The sequence below is a fragment of the Polyodon spathula genome, chromosome 25 (genome assembly GCF_017654505.1).
Source record: "Polyodon spathula isolate WHYD16114869_AA chromosome 25, ASM1765450v1, whole genome shotgun sequence".
Lineage (NCBI taxonomy): Eukaryota > Metazoa > Chordata > Actinopteri > Acipenseriformes > Polyodontidae > Polyodon > Polyodon spathula.
In genome coordinates, this window is record NC_054558.1 from 20,856,224 (window position 1) to 20,877,580 (window position 21,357).

At 40.3% G+C, this 21,357-nt stretch overlaps 3 protein-coding genes across 4 annotated transcripts; 2 read left to right on the forward strand and 1 right to left on the reverse strand.

Annotated features, from left to right (window-relative positions):
* The first annotated feature begins 11,239 nt into the window (after positions 1-11,239).
* Positions 11,240-15,561, forward strand: LOC121299437 (transmembrane protein 17A-like). 2 transcript variants are annotated; one of them, XM_041227123.1, is made up of 5 exons: positions 11,240-11,578; positions 12,597-13,558; positions 13,797-13,900; positions 14,083-14,196; positions 14,464-15,561. In XM_041227123.1, exons 2-5 carry the CDS (start codon positions 13,438-13,440, stop codon positions 14,773-14,775), a joined length of 651 nt encoding a protein of 216 aa, XP_041083057.1. In that variant the 5' UTR covers positions 11,240-11,578; positions 12,597-13,437; the 3' UTR covers positions 14,776-15,561. The 2 variants fall into 2 exon arrangements, with proteins under 2 accessions (XP_041083057.1, XP_041083056.1); XM_041227122.1 differs by lacking the exon at positions 11,240-11,578 and having other exon boundaries at positions 11,600-13,558.
* Positions 15,495-16,754, reverse strand: LOC121299438 (cytochrome b-c1 complex subunit 9-like). The gene is made up of 2 exons (XM_041227124.1): positions 16,576-16,754; positions 15,495-15,831 (listed from the first exon to the last, which is right to left on the reverse strand). The coding sequence occupies exons 1-2, from the start codon at positions 16,714-16,716 to the stop codon at positions 15,781-15,783; spliced, it is 192 nt and encodes a 63-aa protein (XP_041083058.1). The 5' UTR covers positions 16,717-16,754; the 3' UTR covers positions 15,495-15,780.
* A 145-nt stretch (positions 16,755-16,899) lies between these two features.
* Positions 16,900-20,425, forward strand: zmat5 (zinc finger, matrin-type 5). The gene is made up of 6 exons (XM_041227119.1): positions 16,900-16,940; positions 17,164-17,332; positions 17,923-17,985; positions 18,128-18,208; positions 18,905-19,016; positions 19,762-20,425. Exons 2-6 carry the CDS (start codon positions 17,206-17,208, stop codon positions 19,901-19,903), a joined length of 525 nt encoding a protein of 174 aa, XP_041083053.1. The 5' UTR covers positions 16,900-16,940; positions 17,164-17,205; the 3' UTR covers positions 19,904-20,425.
* The last annotated feature ends 932 nt before the right edge of the window (positions 20,426-21,357 follow it).

Below are 21,357 nucleotides of genomic sequence, written 5' to 3' on the forward strand. Positions count from 1 at the left end.
ATGTTACTCTTATGTGCTTTTATTCACAATGGTGTCATAACTTGTATTCAAATCGTCATAAGGTTTTAGTTATGGAATGACACGTTTTTGGTAAGTACTGTAATACACTTTCCACAATTCTGCAGATTAAAGGCTTTTTGTTTGTTTGTTTATTTACAAACTTAATTTTACCAAGATACAGGAGTCAAATTTCAGTAGAAAGGGTGGAATTTACTTGTTTTCTGCCAAGCGAAACATATCCTTGAGCCTGGCTTGTAATCAATTGCCAGGTCTCAGAAACAACTAGGCCTTAGGAGAGGCCTGTAAGCAAGCCAGCAGCCTAATGAGATCTCCTGGTTGCTATGGCAGCGGACAGAGCATGCGATCCACATCTGGTAGCTATTTTAACTACAAAAAAAAAGGAAAAAAAGAAGAAATTTATGAGTGGAGAAAAAAGGCAAATATTTTCTGCAAAGCAAAGCAGAATCAAAGCCAGTGTAATTTAACACTTAAAAAGACGATGAAAAAGATATTTAATTTAGGCAAATTTTTCAGGAAAAAAAATCATTTTTTTTTTGCTGTACTGGAAAAAAAACAACATATTTATTCTATAGGCATTTTCTTGTTATGTGGGTCAGAATGGGATTGATATGAGCGTACATAATAATTGGAAAACACAGTGAGTAAGAAATGGGATTAACAACGTGGACTGAGAAAGAAATAAGCAGCATTGCCAACCACACCTCTGCAGAAATCAAGAGATTAGGCATTCAATTCGCAAGATTTTATTTTTCAAAATATAAACCAAGATTTCAATGCTAAGAGACAATCAATATTTTCAGTCGTTTTTTAAACCTTGTTAACAACAGCTTATATTGTGCCAATAAGTGTGAATTGCAGAGGATTCCCTTGTTTACAGACACCAAAGAGATTGGGTAAAATGGTCTCACTAGAGACCTGGTCCTGATAGTGAAAGATCTCCATGGATTGACAGAGTGCTGGTCAGAATGGGTTGCTGTACTGCAGCTACTAAAGCAGCTATTGCATGTGATCACTCAGCCAAATCCATTCAGTTCGATTGCTCTAAAAAACAATCAGGATCCATCAGTGATTCTGAAGGCACACCAGCCTCTTTCTCAGCTGTCCCAGTTCTCTCATTAAACATCTGGTTTGGATTATCCCACCTTCTCTAAGGGAGACCGCTGGTATGGAGTCTGACTTTGAGTAATGGTGGTCCAAGGGTAGATAGGATAAGGAGAGGAGTGAGTCGGAGTGTGAGTCAAATGTATAGGTTATCAGAAATGAATCCCTGCTAATCTGTACCTGATGCAGACTCCCTGCTTCAGACTTCACTGTTTATTACCACTTAGACATGATCGTTTCTTGTAAGACTTTTCCTGTTAATTTCACGTTGATTATTTGAAACCAGCATTTAGAAAACACATTACTAGCTGCTGATATTCAAACTATATAGTTTTCACGCAATATTCACGCATATAATTTGGATATTATATCACACACAAGATCCAGTGTCCATTTATTCTCATGTTTCATCATACTGGAGGTGACATTAGCACTGCAGTGATAATGTCACACAATATCATACAGTTTCAAATGCAGCATTTTCTCTAGTCCTGAATCTTGAACTTGTTTATTTGCAATATTATTTGATCTGCATACAAATGTGTTTATCATAACAAGTGTTTAAAATACTGTCCATGCACAGCAGCCAATAGCAAGCAAGTGTTTTAAATACTGTCCATGCACAGCAGCCAATAGCAAGCAAGTGTTTTAAATACTGTCCATGCACAGCAGCCAATAGCAAGCAAGTGTTTTAAATACTGTCCATGCACAGCAGCCAATAGCAAGCAAGTGTTTTAAAAGCCAATTGAAAGCACAAAATATGCTTTTGCCTTGAAAATGTGTTTCCTCTAAAGCTCAAATCGTCAGACCTACTGTACACGGTGAATGGCAGTGAATTTCACATTCTGGAAACTTTTCATTAGCATTACAGGTTCTGGCATCTGAACACTCTGGGGAGCCTGATAGGGATCAAAGCTAATCAATAACACCTTGAAAGGAAGTGCAATATTAGCAGTTTGCTATTTGAAGTTTTTGGAAGTTTCCAACACTATGCCATTGCTCGGATTATCCCATTGAGAGAAGCCATTGTAGCTTCCTGTCAAACAGATCCATTCACTGCGCAAAGCCTTCATTTACTGAAAACATCTGGAAGAAAATTCTTTCACCCCACATGAAAGCCAAAAATAAGGCAGGAAGTCACATTGCTTCCTGAACCCTGAACTTCCTGTGAAATTACTCTTGAAGACAACAAACGGTGTTTGTAGGCAACACAATGTGTAATAACTTCCTATTTATATCTGCCAGTTATAATAATATTGCTACCAGTAATGCAAGACTTAGTCAAGTATTGTTGTATTTTTGTTAACCTTTTCCGAGTGTAAACCAGAAACTTTTTTTTTTTAATTTATTTTGTTTCAAACCTGATTTTACAGTGTTATTCCATGTAGTCTTCTCTTCTGTGAACCCCTTTGTAATTAAGATGGCTGTATATCTCAAGGGCTCTATCCTGGTAAGATAACTACATTTGAATCTGAAATCTGAAGGCAGAGAGAAGGGCCTCATCTCTTCCGTTTCTAGTACTTTACAGAAGTTGCTAAGTTTTAGTTTGGCGATGTGATCGTACATGCAAGTGTCTTCAATGTGACCCTAAATGATTAGCACAGAGTTAACCAAACACTTGACTCAACCAAAATAACAAAATCCAGACACTTTTCCCAGTTAAAATTAAACTAAAAATATCAGCACAGAGATATAGTTTGTTTCTTTACTTAAACCACAATAGTATTATAAGACTTTGTAATGCCATTCTTGCATTCGGTATTATCAACCCTCATGTGTTAAAGAAGTTAATAGCCAGCACTGTAGACCTGTATGGGCATGCTTTATAGAGCATCCTGTTTTAAAATGCCCCTTTAACACCTTTGTGATTCAGGTCTCACACACTGGAACACTGGGACACTGGGACACTGGAACACTGGAACACTGGAAGACTGGAACACTGGGACACTGGAAGACTGGAACACTGGGACACTGGGACACTGGGACACTGGAACACTGGAACACTGGGACACTGGAACACTGGGACACTGGGACACTGGAACACTGGAACACTGGGACACTGGGACACTGGGACACTGGAACACTGGAACACTGGGACACTGGGACACTGGAACACTGGAACACTGGAACACTGGAACACTGGGACACTGGAACACTGGAACACTGGAACACTGGGACACTGGAACACTGGGACACTGGAACACTGGGACACTGGGACACTGGGACACTGGGACACTGGGACACTGGAACACTGGGACACTGGGACACTGGGACACTGGGACACTGGAACACTGGAACACTGGGACACTGGGACACTGAAAGACTGGAACACTGGGACACTGGGACACTGGGACACTGGGACACTGGAACACTGGGACACTGGGACACTGGGACACTGGGACACTGGAACACTGGGACACTGGGACACTGGGATACTGGGACACTGGAACACTGAGACACTGGGACACTGGGACACTGGGACACTGAAAGACTGGAACACTGGGACACTGGAATACTGGGACACTGGGGCACTGGAACACTAGGACACTGGAACACTGGGACACTGGGACACTGGGACACTGGGATGCACAATTAGAAGTTTGTTAGCTGACCGCACTCTTTCCTGTCTACTTTACGTTAGCACAATCACCTAGACTGATCTAAGAGATCTGATTGAATGGGATATTATAAAATATTCTGGAGTAAAAACATTGCAATAAAAGATAAAGTACTAGAGTACAAACAAACCAAGTCAACATACTTGACACATGAGATTTATAAATTATTCAGTCAGCACAGCTTGTATCCACCTCGCTGTATTGTTGCATTATCACTATATATTGCTAGATTGGGAGAAAGTAAACAAACTGGACACTAAACAAAGTCTGTATTTTAATTAAAACAGAGTAAACAGGAAGCTAAAAAATAGATGAATACTTTGCCACCCAACCCATCACTAGCTCTTCTCTGACATAAACAGTTTAAAAAAAAAAGCGCTAATGAATTGCAATTTCCATTTCTCTCTTGCCAGCACTATTCAGGGTTAGGGTTTATTAAGGAGGATCTCTATTTAATAGAAAACAGGTCAGGATCACTCTGCAGAGGAAATTCTGTGGTTCAAGGTTTCAGTTTTCACACTTTGGTAGCAGACTGTGGGCTTTGCATTCTGCACAGCCCTGACACAGTGTTGTAATTGCTGAGGGTGGGAGACCCAGATAAGCGCAAATGTTCAGTTTGGTTCCAGCCAAGAAGAGGATCAGCCCTCAGGTAACTGGGTCAAACCCTAGCTTGCAGTTGTGACTCCCTTTTCAAAGATCAAGAAGATGCCTGGAAAGCTGACGTTCTCTCTTTCTTGTTTCATTACTCTGTTACATTTTACTGGAAAACCAGAGAGAATTAAAGTGGACATTCAGATTGGACTGTAACTGTAGGATCCTAGCTGCAGTTATAACTACCAGCCACCAGGGGGCGCTTGTGTTAAGGTAAAAATCACATTCAGTGTTTTTTTTTTTTTTTTTTTTTTAGCATTTGCAACATGGGCATGACCACATGGAGTCAATGCAAACCATACTAAGGGAAAGCAGGAGTAGTTCATCACACCCTATAGAATCTGATTGGTTGTCAATGGAACTGAGTTGGTTTGTATCTGTTAGTTCTACATCAGGGTCATAAAAGTTTTATGACCACCAAATGCAGCAATAGGCCTTTTTCCCAAGAATTATTTACAATAAAACATTGTTTCCACACACAATGATTGATTCCTGAACTAAAATTCATATTTTTAGCTCACCAGTCATTGTTGGCCCATGTCACGTAAATAAACAAAGAGAAATACCCAAAGTTGAGAGATGGGACTGATTAAATTAGCTGTAACACTCATTCTTTCCTAAAAGTTTGGACTTGGGAGTTTGAAAACATAATTTGGCTCCAGGAAAAGCAGTTCCATTCTTTGTAATTTTAACTAAAACCACAGCATATTTCTGTTTTTTAATCCCAGTTAACATCTACCATGCATTGTCTGTTTGATCGCCTGAGAAAAAGGGTGAACACATTTCCTTTGAAAATTGCGTATAGCACAACAAAGAGCTACTATGGATTTAGAGTCTGACAAGGAATCGTAACCCAAACACAATAGCTATGCAAGGCAAAGGAAAGTTAAAAAAAATCTCTCCAACATGAATCTCAAACAGTTTTTTTCACATTATACGGTGGTGCCTTATTATAAGGCAGCCCTTTGTAACACGGAACAGGCGATAAGACAGTATGGCCAGAGCCGCTCCCATTAACCCCATAATGCCATTCCACCAGCACTTGTATTCATGTTATTAAGGCGGAACACAAATAGCACGGTCTGGTCTCTTAAGGGGGCGAGTGCTGTAACTGAATTGCAGCATCATCTGAATTGCATTGCTGACTTTACACATAGCTACGAATTTAAAAATGCAACCTTCTTCCATTATCTTTAGGGCTGTGTTTCTCTGCTGTGTGTAAGCATAGGGATCCAGCAGCTTGCTTAACACTTCAATATGGAAGACTATGGTAATAACATTTGCTAATTTGGTGGGAGTACACATTTAATTGTTTTTCACTGCAGACGTGTCACCAACTTTTGCTGGGAAATGTACATAACTATTGCTGCAGCCAGTTCCAAACAGCATGACACAAGACAGCAGAGACTTGAATGGCAGCGACTCTTTTGCGGGACAGACTGAAGATACAGATTGAAGCTATTAGAGCAGACATGCAATGCTGCTTTAAATTAGCTCTCGGGGAGTGGTAATTGGTTGTCAGTGGACAATTGGAGAGAACACAAACTATTATAAAGGATACTTTGTACTGTGATATTTTGTAACAATGGTAAATCGCTCTAGATAAGGGCATCTGCTAAGAAATAAATAATAATTATTATTATTAGGGGGAAAAAAATCAAAGCCTAGACAGCATGCTATAGCACTTTTGCAAATGTATTCCGTGATAAGTTATAAACAACATTATTTCAGACCAACAGAAGTGAGTTCTGGCACAGTGTCCTTTTTCTTAATATATTGTTCGAACACATCTGCAGACAACTACTGCATTGTTCTGTAGAAAGACAGAAGCCGAAATATTATACATCCTAATATAGTGAATGTGTCTGTTCAACTGTCATCTATGTTCTCCGCATCTATCGATATACAGATTTCAACTGCATATAAAGCAACACTTAGATACAGCTATGAAAGGACTCATTTTCACTTGAGTTCATATGATAGAGATATATACTTTATAAGTTTAATGTTGTTTAATGGATTTCCATATAGCGAAGAGATTCATTAGTAGGGCTTGATCAGTTCCATCAATCTTCCAGAAGGATCATTTTAAAGCACTTCTCAATCCCTTTTAAAAATCCTGATCTTACTCATCTCACACGTTATTTCCCAATCAATTAGGATTCCGGGAGACCTTTTTCCCACTTGGGGCAGAGCATTACAGGTGTGCTTCGTTGGCCTGTGTGTGATTTTGAGATTTCCTGGTGCCGACCAGCTTGGAATTCCTCCTGCTGTTTTCAAGGCTTACATTGTGTTTCCCAGCACTGAGCCGCCCCCATAACACACAGTCCTATTCAGCTCCAACACTAACTGTGAACCAGACCGTGCAATAAAATCATCTGTTTTTATTAGTTGAGGTCAAAAACGTCTGACTTCTGTCAATGCGTGGAGTCCCACAAAGTACAGCAACTGCCCACTTACAGTACTTTGAAAGTGATCCTTTGTAGCCAAACTAGAGCAACGCACTCAGTCTGGTTTCCAGACTAGCTGACTGCTAGAAGTTTTAAAGACAGACTCATTTACCCATCGAGTCTGAGAAAACAGCCTTTTTTTCTCTTGTTTTGCTTTAAGCACGAGTTGGCCTGACTGTGGCCTTACGCTAGGTAATTAGTTTGGATTTCTAACGATACTAGCACACAAACATGCACACGAATCTCTCATGAGAGAACACAATACTATGCAGATACACTATTTGTTCAATTCAAGTTGAAATCTGAACACATGTAATAGATAACTATGTACAGTACCATATATATATATGGAGCAATAAATTAGTTGATGTGTACTGGAAAAATGAAAAAGAGGAAGTGGGAATAGTAAAAATAGCTCTGGGAGTAGTAAAAAAAATCTGCTGCTGTGGTCAAGAGCCAGCTCCCTCTGTTTCACAAACCCTGTCACTGTTATGAGGCACTTCTTTACACTGTGAGTGGCGAGTTTATGGGTGGGTCCCCAAGCCATGTTCATGACAATCAATCATTAGGCTCCTTTAAGACTTGACAAAGTTTTGAGATCAGTCAGTTACTAGGAACTGGACTAGCATTGACGGGCCTTCACTTGTTAGTAAATGTTCTTACAGTAAATTCTGTGCTTCAGTTTTGGCGTTGGTTCTCACAATGGAGAGAGACTGGCAGTTTTCCACCTCAGCAGTTGCATTGAAATGTAAGACATTGTATATGTGTGTGTTTGGTGCTTGTGTGTATGTGTGTGTGTGTGTGTGTGTGTGTTTATGTGTGTGTGTGAGTGTGTGTTCGTGTGTGTGCGTGTGCGTGTGTTCGTGTGTGTGTGTGTGTGTGTGCGTGCGCGTGGGTGTGTGTGTGTGTGTATATGTGTGTTTGTGTGGGTGCGGGTGTGGGTGTGGGTGTGTGTGGGTGTGGGTGTGGGTGTGTGTGGGTGTGGGTATGGGTGTGGGTGTGCGCCCCATGTTGTTTTTGGAGGCGTCTCTAAGCCACATTGCAATCCAGAGCTTTAACCACAGCGCTTCTCGTGCCCCCGTTACAGAGTGGTATGTTCTCATTTCACAGGAAGCTGCACTTACTGACTTCATCGCTTTCTCCACTGATTTCCAAACCAGTATTACGGACGGGCGCTGCTTATTAAACCAGGCCAAGAAAAGAAAGCCTTCCTGCTCAACTCTGGGCAAAGTCTTCACTTTCAGAGATAATTACTCTCATACGTTAACCCATGGACTGTCACAGTCAACTATTTTACTGTTATTGTTTTGTTTTTAGTATTCAAAATGTATAGTTTTTAAAATGTTTCATTTTGTTAAAGCGAATTATAACAAATTAAGACAGGTTGAAGTTTCTAAATCCTTTATTAAACTACTTTTGAGAGAATTTTCTTTTTTTTTTTTAAGTATCGTGTAACCTAAGAGAAAACTTGAAAAACGGCCCTTTAAAAAAAAAAAATCTTTAAAACAGTCCTTGAAATGTTGCAATTCGAACAAGTTTTCTGTGACCTTCATGTTACTTTTACTTGTGAGGGCAAACCTGTATCAACCAAATGAGTTCCAGATGCAGAGTGAACGTGAGCTTTACAGGGGATGGATGTGTTACTGTGAGTGGAACATGACAGCACTGACGGTAAAGCACCAGGTAAAGGTAAAATTGGATCATTCATGCAATTAATCCAAGACCCTCTGCTTTTTGCAAAAACATAGCTTTTACGTGGGTTTGTATGGAAACTGCCACATCAGCAAAAACTGTGCGTATTTTAAAATGAATACACCCTTCCTTCGAGTGGTTGGTGGTTTCTGTTGATGGTTTCTCGAGGGGGGCTGTAAGCTTGTGTAATTCAACATTGTTCAGTTTTCATGCAGCCTGCCAAATATTTAGGTTTATTATAGATGTGGCAAACTATATGAAACATACAGCAGATGGCAAAAAAAAACAAAAAAACATACTGACACTGCCAATGAAAAGGGATAAAGACACTTTTAAGTCTTCAGAATAAGAAAATATATAATTTCCAAAAAATATGTTGAGACTTCAGCTTTGGGCAATATCTCAAAGTAATCTATAATAAGTGTTTATTTAGAGCAGCATTTGTTTTTGAAAACTTGTTCTCTAATGAAATACAGAAAGCCGCAAGTATTAAATGGGCTTTTTCCAAATTGTGCACCTTTCAAATCTATGCAGTATTTTTGAGGTGGTCAAAGCCCAGTGTGGCAGCCAGAACTGATTACACACATCATTCCATGGTGCCGTGCTGTTCACTTTTCTGTGCCCCACAGGAAATGAAATGCCACAATTCCAAACAAGAATATAATTGATAGTTTTTGGTTTGCTGCATAAACAGTTGTTTGCCAACTCTCCGTGCATCCATGGTCTTGTCCAAATATCCAGGACTGTTCCATTTCCCAGGGTGCTCTTTGCTTTGGGTTTTTTTGCCCTTGAGTTTTGGGCCTGTGAAGGCCGGTCCCTCCTTAAGGCTCACCATGGAAACACAAAAATGAAATGTGTGCTGTCTTACTTGTTCACCAACATTTTAATTGCACACATGCTGTATTACTGGAGGGGGGGCAGCCAGAGTTAGTTATGCAAATGACATTCCTGGTCATCTACAGTATCTGTGTAGAAGTTTTGAATCAGGCAGCAGATCAGATGACTTTCTCACAGGGTTGATAGTAGGCCCTTGTTTGGCTTTGTTTACTTCATCATTCAGCACACAAGGAGTTAATGAACTGTGACTGTGAATGTGATGAGAATTGCAGGTGCTAAACCACCACCACACCAGCTTTCTTTAAAGGGTACCCACGTATATCCATGACACCGGCATGCAAGGCTTATTCTTTACAGTTTTACGGGGTCTCAGTTAGCCCACAGGATTATTTCCAGACACTGGAGATCAAAAGAACCACCTTCACTTAAAGAGAGATCGTCCATGTTAATGAAGGGAAATAAATTGTAAAGAACATTACCTGCTGACATGGACAAAAACAAGCAAGGGGCAAGGAAACTTCATGTAAAATCATTTTTTGACTTCAGGTTGTAAAAGCTCACTTTTTATTACCCTGGCTAAGCCCCTCTTTCACAAGGAACCTTTTTATTTCATTTTATTCATGAAACTTTTTCAACCCACTCCCCACCATGCAGGCTAAGAAGTGGAGGAAAGCATTAATATTGCATTGAGTGGTACCGCTGTGATAATGTTTTGCACAGACGTGGTCTGTCTACGGACTCATCAAGGACATTTTAGCAGCTGTCCTAACCATGCTGGCGTGGTCACATGATCCATGAGCCACATATTCACAGGATCTCTTGTCAGGACACCTGTTTACTCAAATGGAAGTCAAGACTGCTCTGGTAAATATGTTCCCTTGATTCCTGAAACTAGGAAGCAGCCAGCATACACGAGGAAACATGTTTAAAATACGTTGCTGGTAAGATTCATTATTGTGAAGGCAGGGAATCATTTGAAGCAGAGGGGGGCTGTTAAACAAGCAGAAGAGCTCCACAGGCACTGAGCAGAGGGGTTTTTCAAGCTGTTATGCTCCCAGGTTACAGCTACTGTACACACTTAGATAATACTTTACATTAAGTGTGCTGATGGCTGACATCTAAGACATTAGAGGGAACAGCTTAAACGCTGCTTATATGAACTGTCATATAGTCTGTCATTTAGCTAAGGCCGTTTGTTGCCTTTAAAAACACATGGCACACAGAAACACAAGAGAAACACAACTGAAGCCTGTTTGATTGAATCTGATCTACATCATGGGAATAGCATCGGACAGCGCTGGGAAAATAAATGCGCTTTCCCATATCCATTAGCAGGATGGGAAGAAAGCAGGTTCAGATCGCATCTGGAGCTGTAAAGGTTTATTTTTTTTTGTTTTCCACTCTGAGAAGACGGGAACAGAGAGTTCTGTTACACATTAACTCCACGGGGACTAGTTACTGCGACCAAATGAACCGCCCTCCGCCGCGGCTCCAAGTTTCCACTGTAACGTCAGCTGTGGAATGTGACTGTTATTGCGTTCTCTGCCGTCTGACTGGAAACATGCTAACACACTTGTACAGGCTCGTTCTCCCCCACTCTCTCTGCACCTCTTAGTGATAGCTGTGTGTATATAGATAGATATATATATATATATATATATATATATATATATATATATACACACAGAAAGTTTAGCATAGTATTTTGGTACGCTGTTATTGCAGTTTTCTCAAGCTTTTCTCATGGTTGTACTATGCATTTACCATAGTTTACCCTGGCTTTTCTTGTCTTAATTAATATGCTTTACCATTCCTCTCTGTGTTTTACAATGCTTGACTATGCTTTACCATGCTTTCACCATGCTTTATTACATATTAATAGTTTTTATTATGGGCAGCTTTTATAAGGGTAGCTGAGAAACGTTGCATGTGTGAAGCTCTTGGAGAATAGTGGTGAAGTGGGCTTTATCTTTGCTAAGCACATGCAGGCTTCACAGCAGCTCACTTTGGATTTTACAGTTCCACAGTATATTACAAACTGGCTGTGACCCTGAGGAGCGAGGCTCTGGAGCACCTGCCACCCGGCAGCTGTGCTTGGCTTGTAAAGAAACCATCAGGACTTACTTGAAAAGGCAGAGCTGCATTCCGGGATCCATTGTTGATCTCTGCAGCAAAGTCACGCAAAGCACGAGGAGTGAAGCACATACAGTAATTATGGCATTTTATTTTTATTTCCCAGATTTAAAAAGAAAGAAAGAAAAAAAAACAACCACTTAAAAACTGGATCTGTTTACACAGGAGGATTGACCTTTTGAAAACGGATACATAGCTAACCATCGGGAGGGGCGAGGGTAGGGGCACTGAAAGGTGCTTTCACGATTTTAAAAGGAAATGAATGTTGTTTAGAGACACAATCTTGTAACAACATGGTCAATCTCCAGACTGTACTGCTCGAGTGTTACTAAAGTAAAGGGCTGGTGCTGGCAGCCCACACTGCAATAACAGGGTCTGCAGATATGCTTTTACAAGATTATACAACAGCCACTCTGTAAACATAACACTGCCACCTAGAGGCTGAGATACAGCTCTACCAAGGGAAGATTACAAATTCAAGAAAGAGACTGGCTGACTCATTTTAGTAACTATTTAATGTATTCGAATGGTGTTGATGGTTTAAGAAAGCTGTGTTAAATCAACACACATCTAAATGTTATTATCTAAGCAGAAGAAAGTCAAATAGTTAAGCTAGTTCACCTGGTATTCTTATTTTCAGTAATTTATATTGAAGTTTGGGTAAGGTCAAAGTCTGTATTGACTGCATCCCCAAGTGATATGTCTGCCCCCTGGTGTTAGTTTCAGGTAACTACCGTACATTGCAGATGTTAAAAGTGTAAATTCAAGTTCCAGTGCAGTACAGTGTGTTGGGTATGCACAGCTTTTTTAGGTTCTATAATAAAGTGCATTGCAATGGGTTTAGCACAGTATGCCGCAGTACACTTTTGGGGCCCTATTCCCAAAAGGAGCCTAAGCTCATCTTTTACAACGGGAAAGAAGAGGTTGTGAAGGTAAGCACACGGAGTCAGCTAAGGTGCAGTGAAACAGTAAAAGCTCCAGTAGCTGTGTTTTTGAATCAGTAAAAAGTGCCTTTGTGTAGTTTACTTGAGCAGTACAGTTTAATTAATGCACCCTCCTCAGTTCTTGATAACGAGTTCTCTTATTGTTCCAGACTGTTCTAGTTGAGGATATGAAAGCGGATGAGATCATTGCTCTCCTGGAATCTCTGCGGTTCTACAAAAGGTCACAGAAAAGTGAAGAGGTCCCCAAGGAGTTCCAGCATCTTCCTCTGAAAGCTCCTAGAGATGAAGAGCACCTAGTATTCATCTTGAGTATTGCTGCAGGAAGCAAGAATGAGGCTGGGGATCGAAAGGCAGCACCGTGCCTGGTCTCAGGCTGAGCAGAAGTTTCTCGTAGTGAGAAAAAAAAAATGAATACATTCATTGTTAGAAGCAAAACAAATAATAATATTCATGATGTAAACCAAATTGGGGCAAGTGTTTTTGAAACTATACGTGTATTTCAAAGGACTGGAAATGCATAGCTTTTCAGAGGAATAATTGCATAGTAACCTGCATATGAATCATTACCACAATTCTGATTAGAGTTTGGGTACTTCCAGGGATTTTGGGACAGTTGGGTATATTATACCAGCATCAAACATTATGCCAACTGCATGGTCAGTATTCGCTGCCATACTACCATCAACATATTCTTTTAACTGTTAAAGACGCACACGCCAGCATCATGTTGCACTTCCCCATTTTAAACCGTTTCTTTAGTGGTGTGTTCCATTGAAGAATCGGTGATATATACAGACAATTCACCATAGCTATCTATTCATCTACAACACGCCCTGTTAGTCTGGAGGATGGCTCATCTCTAGTCAGACTGCCTTCTTTTAACTAATCAGATTAGCAGCAGGGCTCACGAGGCTAATCCTGTTGCTCAGGAGCAGAGAGGCTGCAGGTTGCATGATCTCTCAGATTCGGTGTCTTCAATGACAGCCCGCAATGCCTGTGCTGTACACACCGATCCCTCAGAACCTCCGTCTGGGTCTGGCTCACTACAGCAGTTCCCTCTTCACTAACAACAGGACCCGGGACAGTGGAGACGGGCAGGGCAACAAAGCAGGTAAATCATCAGCTTTTTAAACAGCAGCGCTATTTCCCAGAACACACACCAGACAGGAGGCCTGGATGACTTTCCTTGGTATCCCAGCTTTTTCTTTTGTGAAAGTGGCAAAACCGTCAAACTTGGGGTGAATTTCCAAAACTTACAGTAGTAACTAAGACTGAGAAATATTTTTGAATAATTCAAATAAGGAAAGTTTTCTTTGTGTTATTATTCTGTTTACTCCTCTTGTTTTCAGCACATGAAATGATGTCCCACCTCCCCTTGCAGATGCTGCTCTATTTCAATACCTTCTATTTTCCTTTCTGGTGGATTTCTGAAGTTCTCATGCTGGAATTAAAGGTATGCAAAGATGCCTTCATTCCCATAAGCAATAATTTAGGTTACAGTCATCCATGTGTCAGAGATCTAAGTACCTTTCGTATGTATACAGCATGTTGAAGGCTTTAATAACTCACATAGTCGTAGTGTCACAAACACTGAGCCAAGATGGAAATGTCCACACCGGTATCTTTGTTTTGCAGTACTGCTTGTTACCAGGCTACTACCAATCTCTCCTGGTCATTGGGATGGTCATCATCACTCTTACTGAGGGCTTGAGACTCTACCTTGGCTATGTAGGGAACTTGAAAGAAAAGGTAACATTTAAATATGTGGCTTTACTTAAGATCCCTTGATATACAGATTTATAAAATATTTGCTATAACCAGCTTAACTGTGATTGCATCAGATATTAGAATCCATTTAGTTACACCTGCATACAGTACTTTTTTAAAATATGGCCTACAGTGTCCACCAGCATGTTCCAGAGAATATTGCACTATTGGTTGTTGAAGGTATTTAGCTTCCAATACGTTCTGAGATCAGAATAATATTCCCGTCCTCAACCCATCTCATCTCCTCAGGTCCCAGAGCTAGCTGGATTCTGGCTCCTCACCTTCCTGTTACAGCTCCCCATTCTCCTGTTCTTCCTGACGGACGAGGCTATCATCATCCTTCCACTGGAGAGGGCGGTCCACGTCATCTACCTGCTCTTCCTCCTTTCGGAGGTGCTTGCAGCTTTCCTTGCACTCAAGGTGATGACCCAGAAACTTACCCTGCAGTTCCACCTCAGTCAATTCGAAGACATGGACAAAACCCTAGACATCAACCAGGTGGACCCCATCCCACGAGGCAGAAGCACATTCCCCTGGACCAGAAATATTCATGTTTACTAAGAGGTTTATTTAGCCTTTTGTTGCAAGTATTAACTATGAACAACACTGTGTATGATGACTGGTTAACTCAATTCACTCTATTACAGAGCTCTCTCTTTAGTAGAGATAACACTTTTAAGGAGCTAAGCCAAGTAGAGAACTGTTTCAGCTGATGCCTTAATCAGCATGCAAGTCCTAAGCAACAAATCCCATCAATACTTACATCCACAAGTAGTTGAACAAAAGATCAGAACCTGCAGCAGAGTGAACATGACTGGTTCTCCACCAAAAGAGGGAGTCTTACTACACTAGCTAAATTAACAGTTACTTTGTATTGATGAGTACAATGTGTTTTTTGTCATTAATGTTGGACAGATCAAAATATTTTCAACAGACTATATATTACATTCCCTTGCTATATACAAAACACTACAAATCCTACACTGAGATAATACCAAGATGACTAGTGTAATTTGAATGCAAAGATATCAGAGGATAGCAATATTTTAATATCCAGTATCAGTCTAAAGTTTTGCTAATAGGGCATGTGATAATCACAGAACATTAACTATATTTATTAATTTTAATGTTAATTACTTATAGTTGCATACAAATGCTTAATATTCATATCTTTGAGCATCCCTTAGTTGTTTGCAGCAGTGTACATGATATCTAAATCAGACCTTGAATTAAATGGCAAAAAAGCAAACTATGCCACAGTAACAGAAGTTAATAGAACATGGTTTAAATGAATTTAATAACAGCAACTACTCAAGATTTACAATAAAACTGACAGATTGAATATAACAGATGAAACAGACTGAAGGCCAGTACTTTGATCAGCGGTGTTCAGAATGGCTGGAGAAGATTCAGGAGATCCAGAAAATCAAACTCAGCACCAGTATCAAAACATTTCTGGGGTCTTCGTGATCCAGTGAAACATTGATGTCTTCGACTGCTGGTGCCTCAGTGCAGCCCCAACAAAAACTGCAGGGAATGGAATCATCTCACCAGCAAACTGCCGCGTTACTCTTTATCATGACTCTCATAGTTGTGTTTAATGTGCTTCCAAAGTTTCTAAAAAAACAAAAGATACAGTCAAAAATAAACAATAAGAACACACAGTACTGGCTAAAGGATTACTTAAACAAGTGAATTCATTTATTTTTTGTATTCATCGTACCACTATCATAGTCAAGTATAATTCTTACAGAGAAGCAACTAGGGTTGGCTGTCACAATGCAACTCTGTCAAACAGCCTATGTTTCGGTTGACACTTTTCAGGAAAACAATTTAAAAACAAAACGCACTGGTGATGGTATAGTGATGATTGTAAACCAAGTACTAACATAACTGATACAGGCGAATACGAAAAATACGACCTGTACACGCCAAGGTTAGCATATCAGTTGAACTTATCAGATTTAGTTGAATGGGGAGTAATTCTGCAAGTATCTCCAAATATCACACTATATTTTATTGGGGGCGAGCTGCTTTTGAAGACTGATAATCTACCAAAACAACAGTGGCAATGTCAAATCTGACTAATGATACGAGCCGATAATAATTTGAAGCGGTGCGTTTTAAATTAACCGGTTAGCAATTCAGCGAATGAATAAATGAAGAAGCCATCACGCCTAGCGTCAGTTTTAAAAACTGAACAATAAGCGATTTGAAAATGGTTGCACTGTTTTAAAAACACAACCACCCGTTAAGATCACACTGTCCTTCCTGCAGGGAAAGGTCGGGCCTGCTCTGGACTGTACACTGGCCGAGGTGAAAGATAAAGTCAGAGCCCTTTCACATCTGCTTCTGACTCACCCCTTTGTTCAAGTGTTCAAAAACCGCGTCTCCGCCCTGGTCGAACATGCGCTCAAACACAACGGCTCCCACCAAGATGGAAAGCGCAAATGTCGAGCTTTTCCTGAAGACCAAATTATAGAGCTGCCTGCCAAACGCCATGTTGGTTGCTGTAGCGCCCACAGGACGAGAACCGGAAACAAAGGTAGGTGAAAAAAAAAAAAAAATGACGTATTTGCCAGGGCACTCTGGGTTTGTAGTCTTAATGTATCGAGGCAGATGTGATATTTTCTTGCGTGAGCGGAATAATAAACTACAACTCCCATAATAACATTAAGACCATCACAGGAAATAAGGAATGTTTGCAGGATAACTGAAGTGTGTGGGTAAGTACTTCATTTAAGTTGTGATAGTGTAATATAAATTACAAAACTTGGTCTAGAGATTTAAAAAAAACAACAATACAGGTTTGAATATAACATATGATGATACTACATATGATAAATTAGATATTATAACTGAACGTAAACGTGTACGTATATATGGGACGTCTTTTGTGATGTGCGTGTCTTGACGAGTGCTGTTTTCCACAAACGCTCACTCACACAGCCAGGAAAGCAGCGACCCCGGCGGCAGACCCTCGCTGCAGCCATGGGAAAGAGATACTTGTGCGACTACTGCGATCGGTCCTTCCAGGACAACATGCATAACCGCAAGAAGCACCTGGACGGAGTCCAGCATCACAGAGCCAAAAAGGCTTGGTTCGACCTCTTCAGAGGTAGACTCTCCCCACGCTTACACAGTCCCAAGTTTCTGCTTCAGCCAAGAGCATACGTATTTAGTTTAAAAGCTCTGTTGCTTTGCAGTGCAAATACAATAGAAATGTTAGATTTTAAGGGATTTTTTTTTTTTTTTTTTTTTTTTTTTTTTTTTTTTATACCACGTTGTTCAAGGCGTTCCGTCTAGTGTTTGTTGTGACTGAACAGGCGTTATACTATATTATATATATAATATATATATATATATTTATATTATATATATATATATATATATATATATATAACCTTTATTATATAACACATAATATACTGCTAAAGCACAATAAATATATATATATATATATATATATATATATATATATATATATATATATATATATATATATATATAGACTAAGAACAGGTTGAAACAAAAACTTACGTGTCATTTTAGCTCCTTGATATGATTTTCTACTGGGTATTAAATGTCATGCATTGTGGTTTAACTGCAACATTGGTGATAACAAAATTAGCTTTAAAATGAGATTGTTACATTTTACCATTGGAGCTCTGGGTGGTATGTTACATGTATGTATTTATGTTATTGTAGACGCAGCTCTGATCTTAGCCGATGAACAAGCTAAAAAACCATGCAGGAAGTTTCTGCAGACAGGTAAGAATGCGTCATTGTCCCCTGTTGCCAGGAAACAGTACAATGTAATTCCAGCACAAGGACGTTAATAACTTAATGAAACAATAAGGTGTTGCCATAGAAGTATAATTGGGTCAGTTTTCTTGTTTCTGTCAATTTTAAGGTCAGTGTGTGTTCGGTATGAACTGCAGATTCTCTCACCTGACAGAGGAAGACATGGAAAGATTAAAAGAACAAATTGAAGGTAAGTGAGCTTTTTCTTACACTAGGGGTGGCTAGCGCGCCCTTCACAAGTTTGAACGGGACTTTGGGGAGGGGGAGTGACATCGAGCAGACCGTTTTCAGAATTGTAGCTGCTTCCGTTTGCTGAATCGCTGAATCCCAGTTTGGAAAAGGAAGGGGGTTGAAAGTGCCAAGGAAGTGTTCAGCAGGAAATTATCTCATCAGAACTGGGGAGAGCGATGACCTGCATACCTGTCTCTAAGGGAACAACCTGTATGACATCATGAGCACACCCCCACAGTTCAGAACTGCTGTCAGTTTCTGTTTGAGAGAGATCCTGGATTGAATAGATGAAAGTGCAATCAGAAATTCATTTCGTGTCACTATTATTGATTTGAGTGTAAGTTGCTTTATGGCAGTTATGGTGAATGTTTTAAAGAAAAAAATTCTAAATGTATTTCAAACAATTAGATCCTGCAGCCTTACCCAAGCCCAATTAGTAACAGGTCGCTTAGTATCAAAGCACAGTGTATTACAAGGCAGGGAGCATGCCTGCTACTGATGTTCACATTACAGAGATGTCAGTAAATATGATTCAAGCTGGCATTTGAATGATGCTCTTTGCCCTAGTTAGACTCCCGCTGACACATGTGGAAACCCTGTGCAGCCTAAGTGATTCCCTTGGAATGAAGACAGAGTGTCTCTTTGTATTAAACAGAGGAACGAAGAGCCAAAGAGGATCCCAGTGAGGCCAGGGAATCCACTGAAAGGAGCATTGAGGACTGGCTGGCCAGGAGAGAGAAGAGGGGCAAGGCCACAGACAGCAGCAGGTAAAGAATACTGAGCAGAGAGAGAGCATCTTATGAAAGGCCATCTTATGAAAAAACTGATGAAGTGGGATCGGGGGATGGGCTAGCCTTTCACTTCAGTCCCTGGCTTTGAATTCGATCATAGCTTTGGTGGTTCCAGCTGTTAGCCCACATTACAAAACTACTTGTTCCAGGTCAGGGTTAGTAACACAAAGCAGTAAGTGACCTATTGAGGTCATGCTTTTTATCTAGATTCTTTTAATAAAAAATTGAATAAAAGCAAACAGCGTGATGAAATTGCATTGAAAGCATTTCATAAATCACTGGTGCTAGTCTAAACTCACTGTACTTAAACTGGATGCCTTTCCATAGATCTCAGCGTGTCTGTTTTTCTTTTCTGCTCCCAAACTGTGCGAGAGCTGCTGTTTTATTAATCCATTCCTGTCTACATTGCTTTTAGAAGTTTGCATATCTGAGTTTACAACAGTAGACCTCCTCATTCTTCATCGGTACACGCACGTCAATTACCTGATTGTGTAAAAATATATTAGGGCAGTACTGCTGTGTCCATTCTCAGCGCCACAGGGTAGATATATCAACTTGTTTTTATATAGGGCTAGTGTGCCTGTGCTAGATTATGACACACTGCAATGTAAAGCCTCAATCTGCTGATTTGTATTCTTAATTGCCTTCCCTGGTGTGGTATATGTTTTATCCTGGGCAGGAGCTGTTGTGAGTTACAAACGATACTTCCCTCTCTTGACAGCGTTCTTCAAGTGGAAGAAGCGGAGAGTTCATTTGGAGCCGAGCTTCCGGCACATCTCATGTCATTCCCAGATCTCCCGGCCTCTTTGCTCCCTCCCCCTCCTGGGGGGTGGAAGAACATACCCGTCACAGAGTGGGGATGAACAAACTGCACAGCCCTGAGACGCTGAGCTGTGATGAATGCTCAGCCTGGGTTTCCATTCTTTCAACCCTCGTACTGTGGGTGTCCACAGGGCAGGGACTAAACAAATGCATGGAAGAGTTAGTGCCCACTGCCTTTCTTGCCCTGTGCTGGCACATTGATTACTACAAAACACTTCAAATTACATACAAACTCCTCCAGAAGAGGGCAGCAATTAATGGAAATGAATCTGGCCTTTTCCAAATGTCTATGTAGTCTGTTTTCACCCAAAGGTTGAACCGCACAAGCATGCTGCCATTGCCCATGCTTGTCAGACGTTCTCTCAGTCAACACCTCAGGAGTTGTGTGGCGCACACAGGCTCATCAAGTGTCGATTTACAGCGTATTCATTTTTTATATTTTGTATCTTTTTTTTCTTTCTTTGGCATCGCTAAGGTCATGTGTGCTTGCTCCTAAACTGCTAGTGTGTAGGGATGAAGAAGCAACTACTGTTTTAAAATAAACATAACATTAAAGCACAAAACCCATTCTGTTTTTTTGGTTTGTTTGTTTTTTTCCCACTTTCACTCTTGTGTTGTGACGCAGTTGACAGTAGAAAAGAAGAAAGCGCTCCCTGATGCACCGCAGTGTTGATGAAACGGTCCGCACAGCCTTCCCGTCTGCAGGGATGGGTGCTGTTGGAGTTGACTGAGTTTCACTGAAACAGATCCCACCAGCGGTGGTAAGCAAATTAATGTTGTTTTTACTGCAGAAATATTAGTATCACTGTGTAATACAAGGGCATTAGCCAAAACAGCGGTCTACTTGAGTTAGTTTCTTTTAAAAGTTTTACTTTTGAAATGATGGTAAAATCTGTAGAAAGTGCGTTCCACAAGGGACCGAGGTAAGAAAATGACTTGCTGCTAAACCAGTTATTTTATCCTTTAGGGAGAGGTGGCAATCTCAGTTCCACTTTTCTAGGTGTGAAACGATTCTGTTCAGGTAATGGGGAATATGATGTATTGCAGCACTTAATGGCGTGCAATCATTCGGTGGTATTGTCTACGGGGTAGAAGAGGTAAGCAGTTTAAATTACTCTAAATTCCTGGGTGACTAGGGCACAGATCTTGCTATTTTGTGATCTGTGATCAGTTGGGGGTTGATTTCAGAGTGAAATCTCATTGTTTCTCATGTGTGAATATTTAAAACCAGCGTTATTCTCCATAATCCACTGTATTGATAATAGTTAGAATGTGTTAAAGCGCTATTCTGTGTTGTTAACTTCGTAAGGTGTGTTAAAAAAAAAAAAAAAAGGATCCCAGATTTCAAAACCACGAAGCTGCCTTCTTCAAGAAGAGAGCTTTGTATTGAAATTGTGTTCTCGTTGCCTTTAGAAGGACAACGCCAAAATAATTAACTTTTCTGCTTTTTTTCTAAATGCTCTCCTTACATTGAGGAATGTTGCTACAGAGCTGA

Coding starts and splice junctions, on each gene's coding strand:
- LOC121299437 (XM_041227123.1), top strand. CDS start 13,438: ATGCCTGTGCTGTACACACCGATCCCTCAGAACCTCCGTCTGGGTCTG. Junction 13,901..14,082: donor TTCTCATGCTGGAATTAAAG/GTATGCAAAGAT, acceptor TTTGTTTTGCAG/TACTGCTTGTTACCAGGCTA. Junction 14,197..14,463: donor TAGGGAACTTGAAAGAAAAG/GTAACATTTAAA, acceptor TCATCTCCTCAG/GTCCCAGAGCTAGCTGGATT.
- LOC121299438 (XM_041227124.1), bottom strand. CDS start 16,716: ATGGCGTTTGGCAGGCAGCTCTATAATTTGGTCTTCAGGAAAAGCTCG. Junction 15,832..16,575: donor TTGAACACTTGAACAAAGGG/GTGAGTCAGAAG, acceptor TTGTTTTTTTAG/AAACTTTGGAAGCACATTAA.
- zmat5 (XM_041227119.1), top strand. CDS start 17,206: ATGGGAAAGAGATACTTGTGCGACTACTGCGATCGGTCCTTCCAGGAC. Junction 18,209..18,904: donor ATTAAAAGAACAAATTGAAG/GTAAGTGAGCTT, acceptor TGTATTAAACAG/AGGAACGAAGAGCCAAAGAG. Junction 19,017..19,761: donor AAGGCCACAGACAGCAGCAG/GTAAAGAATACT, acceptor CTCTCTTGACAG/CGTTCTTCAAGTGGAAGAAG.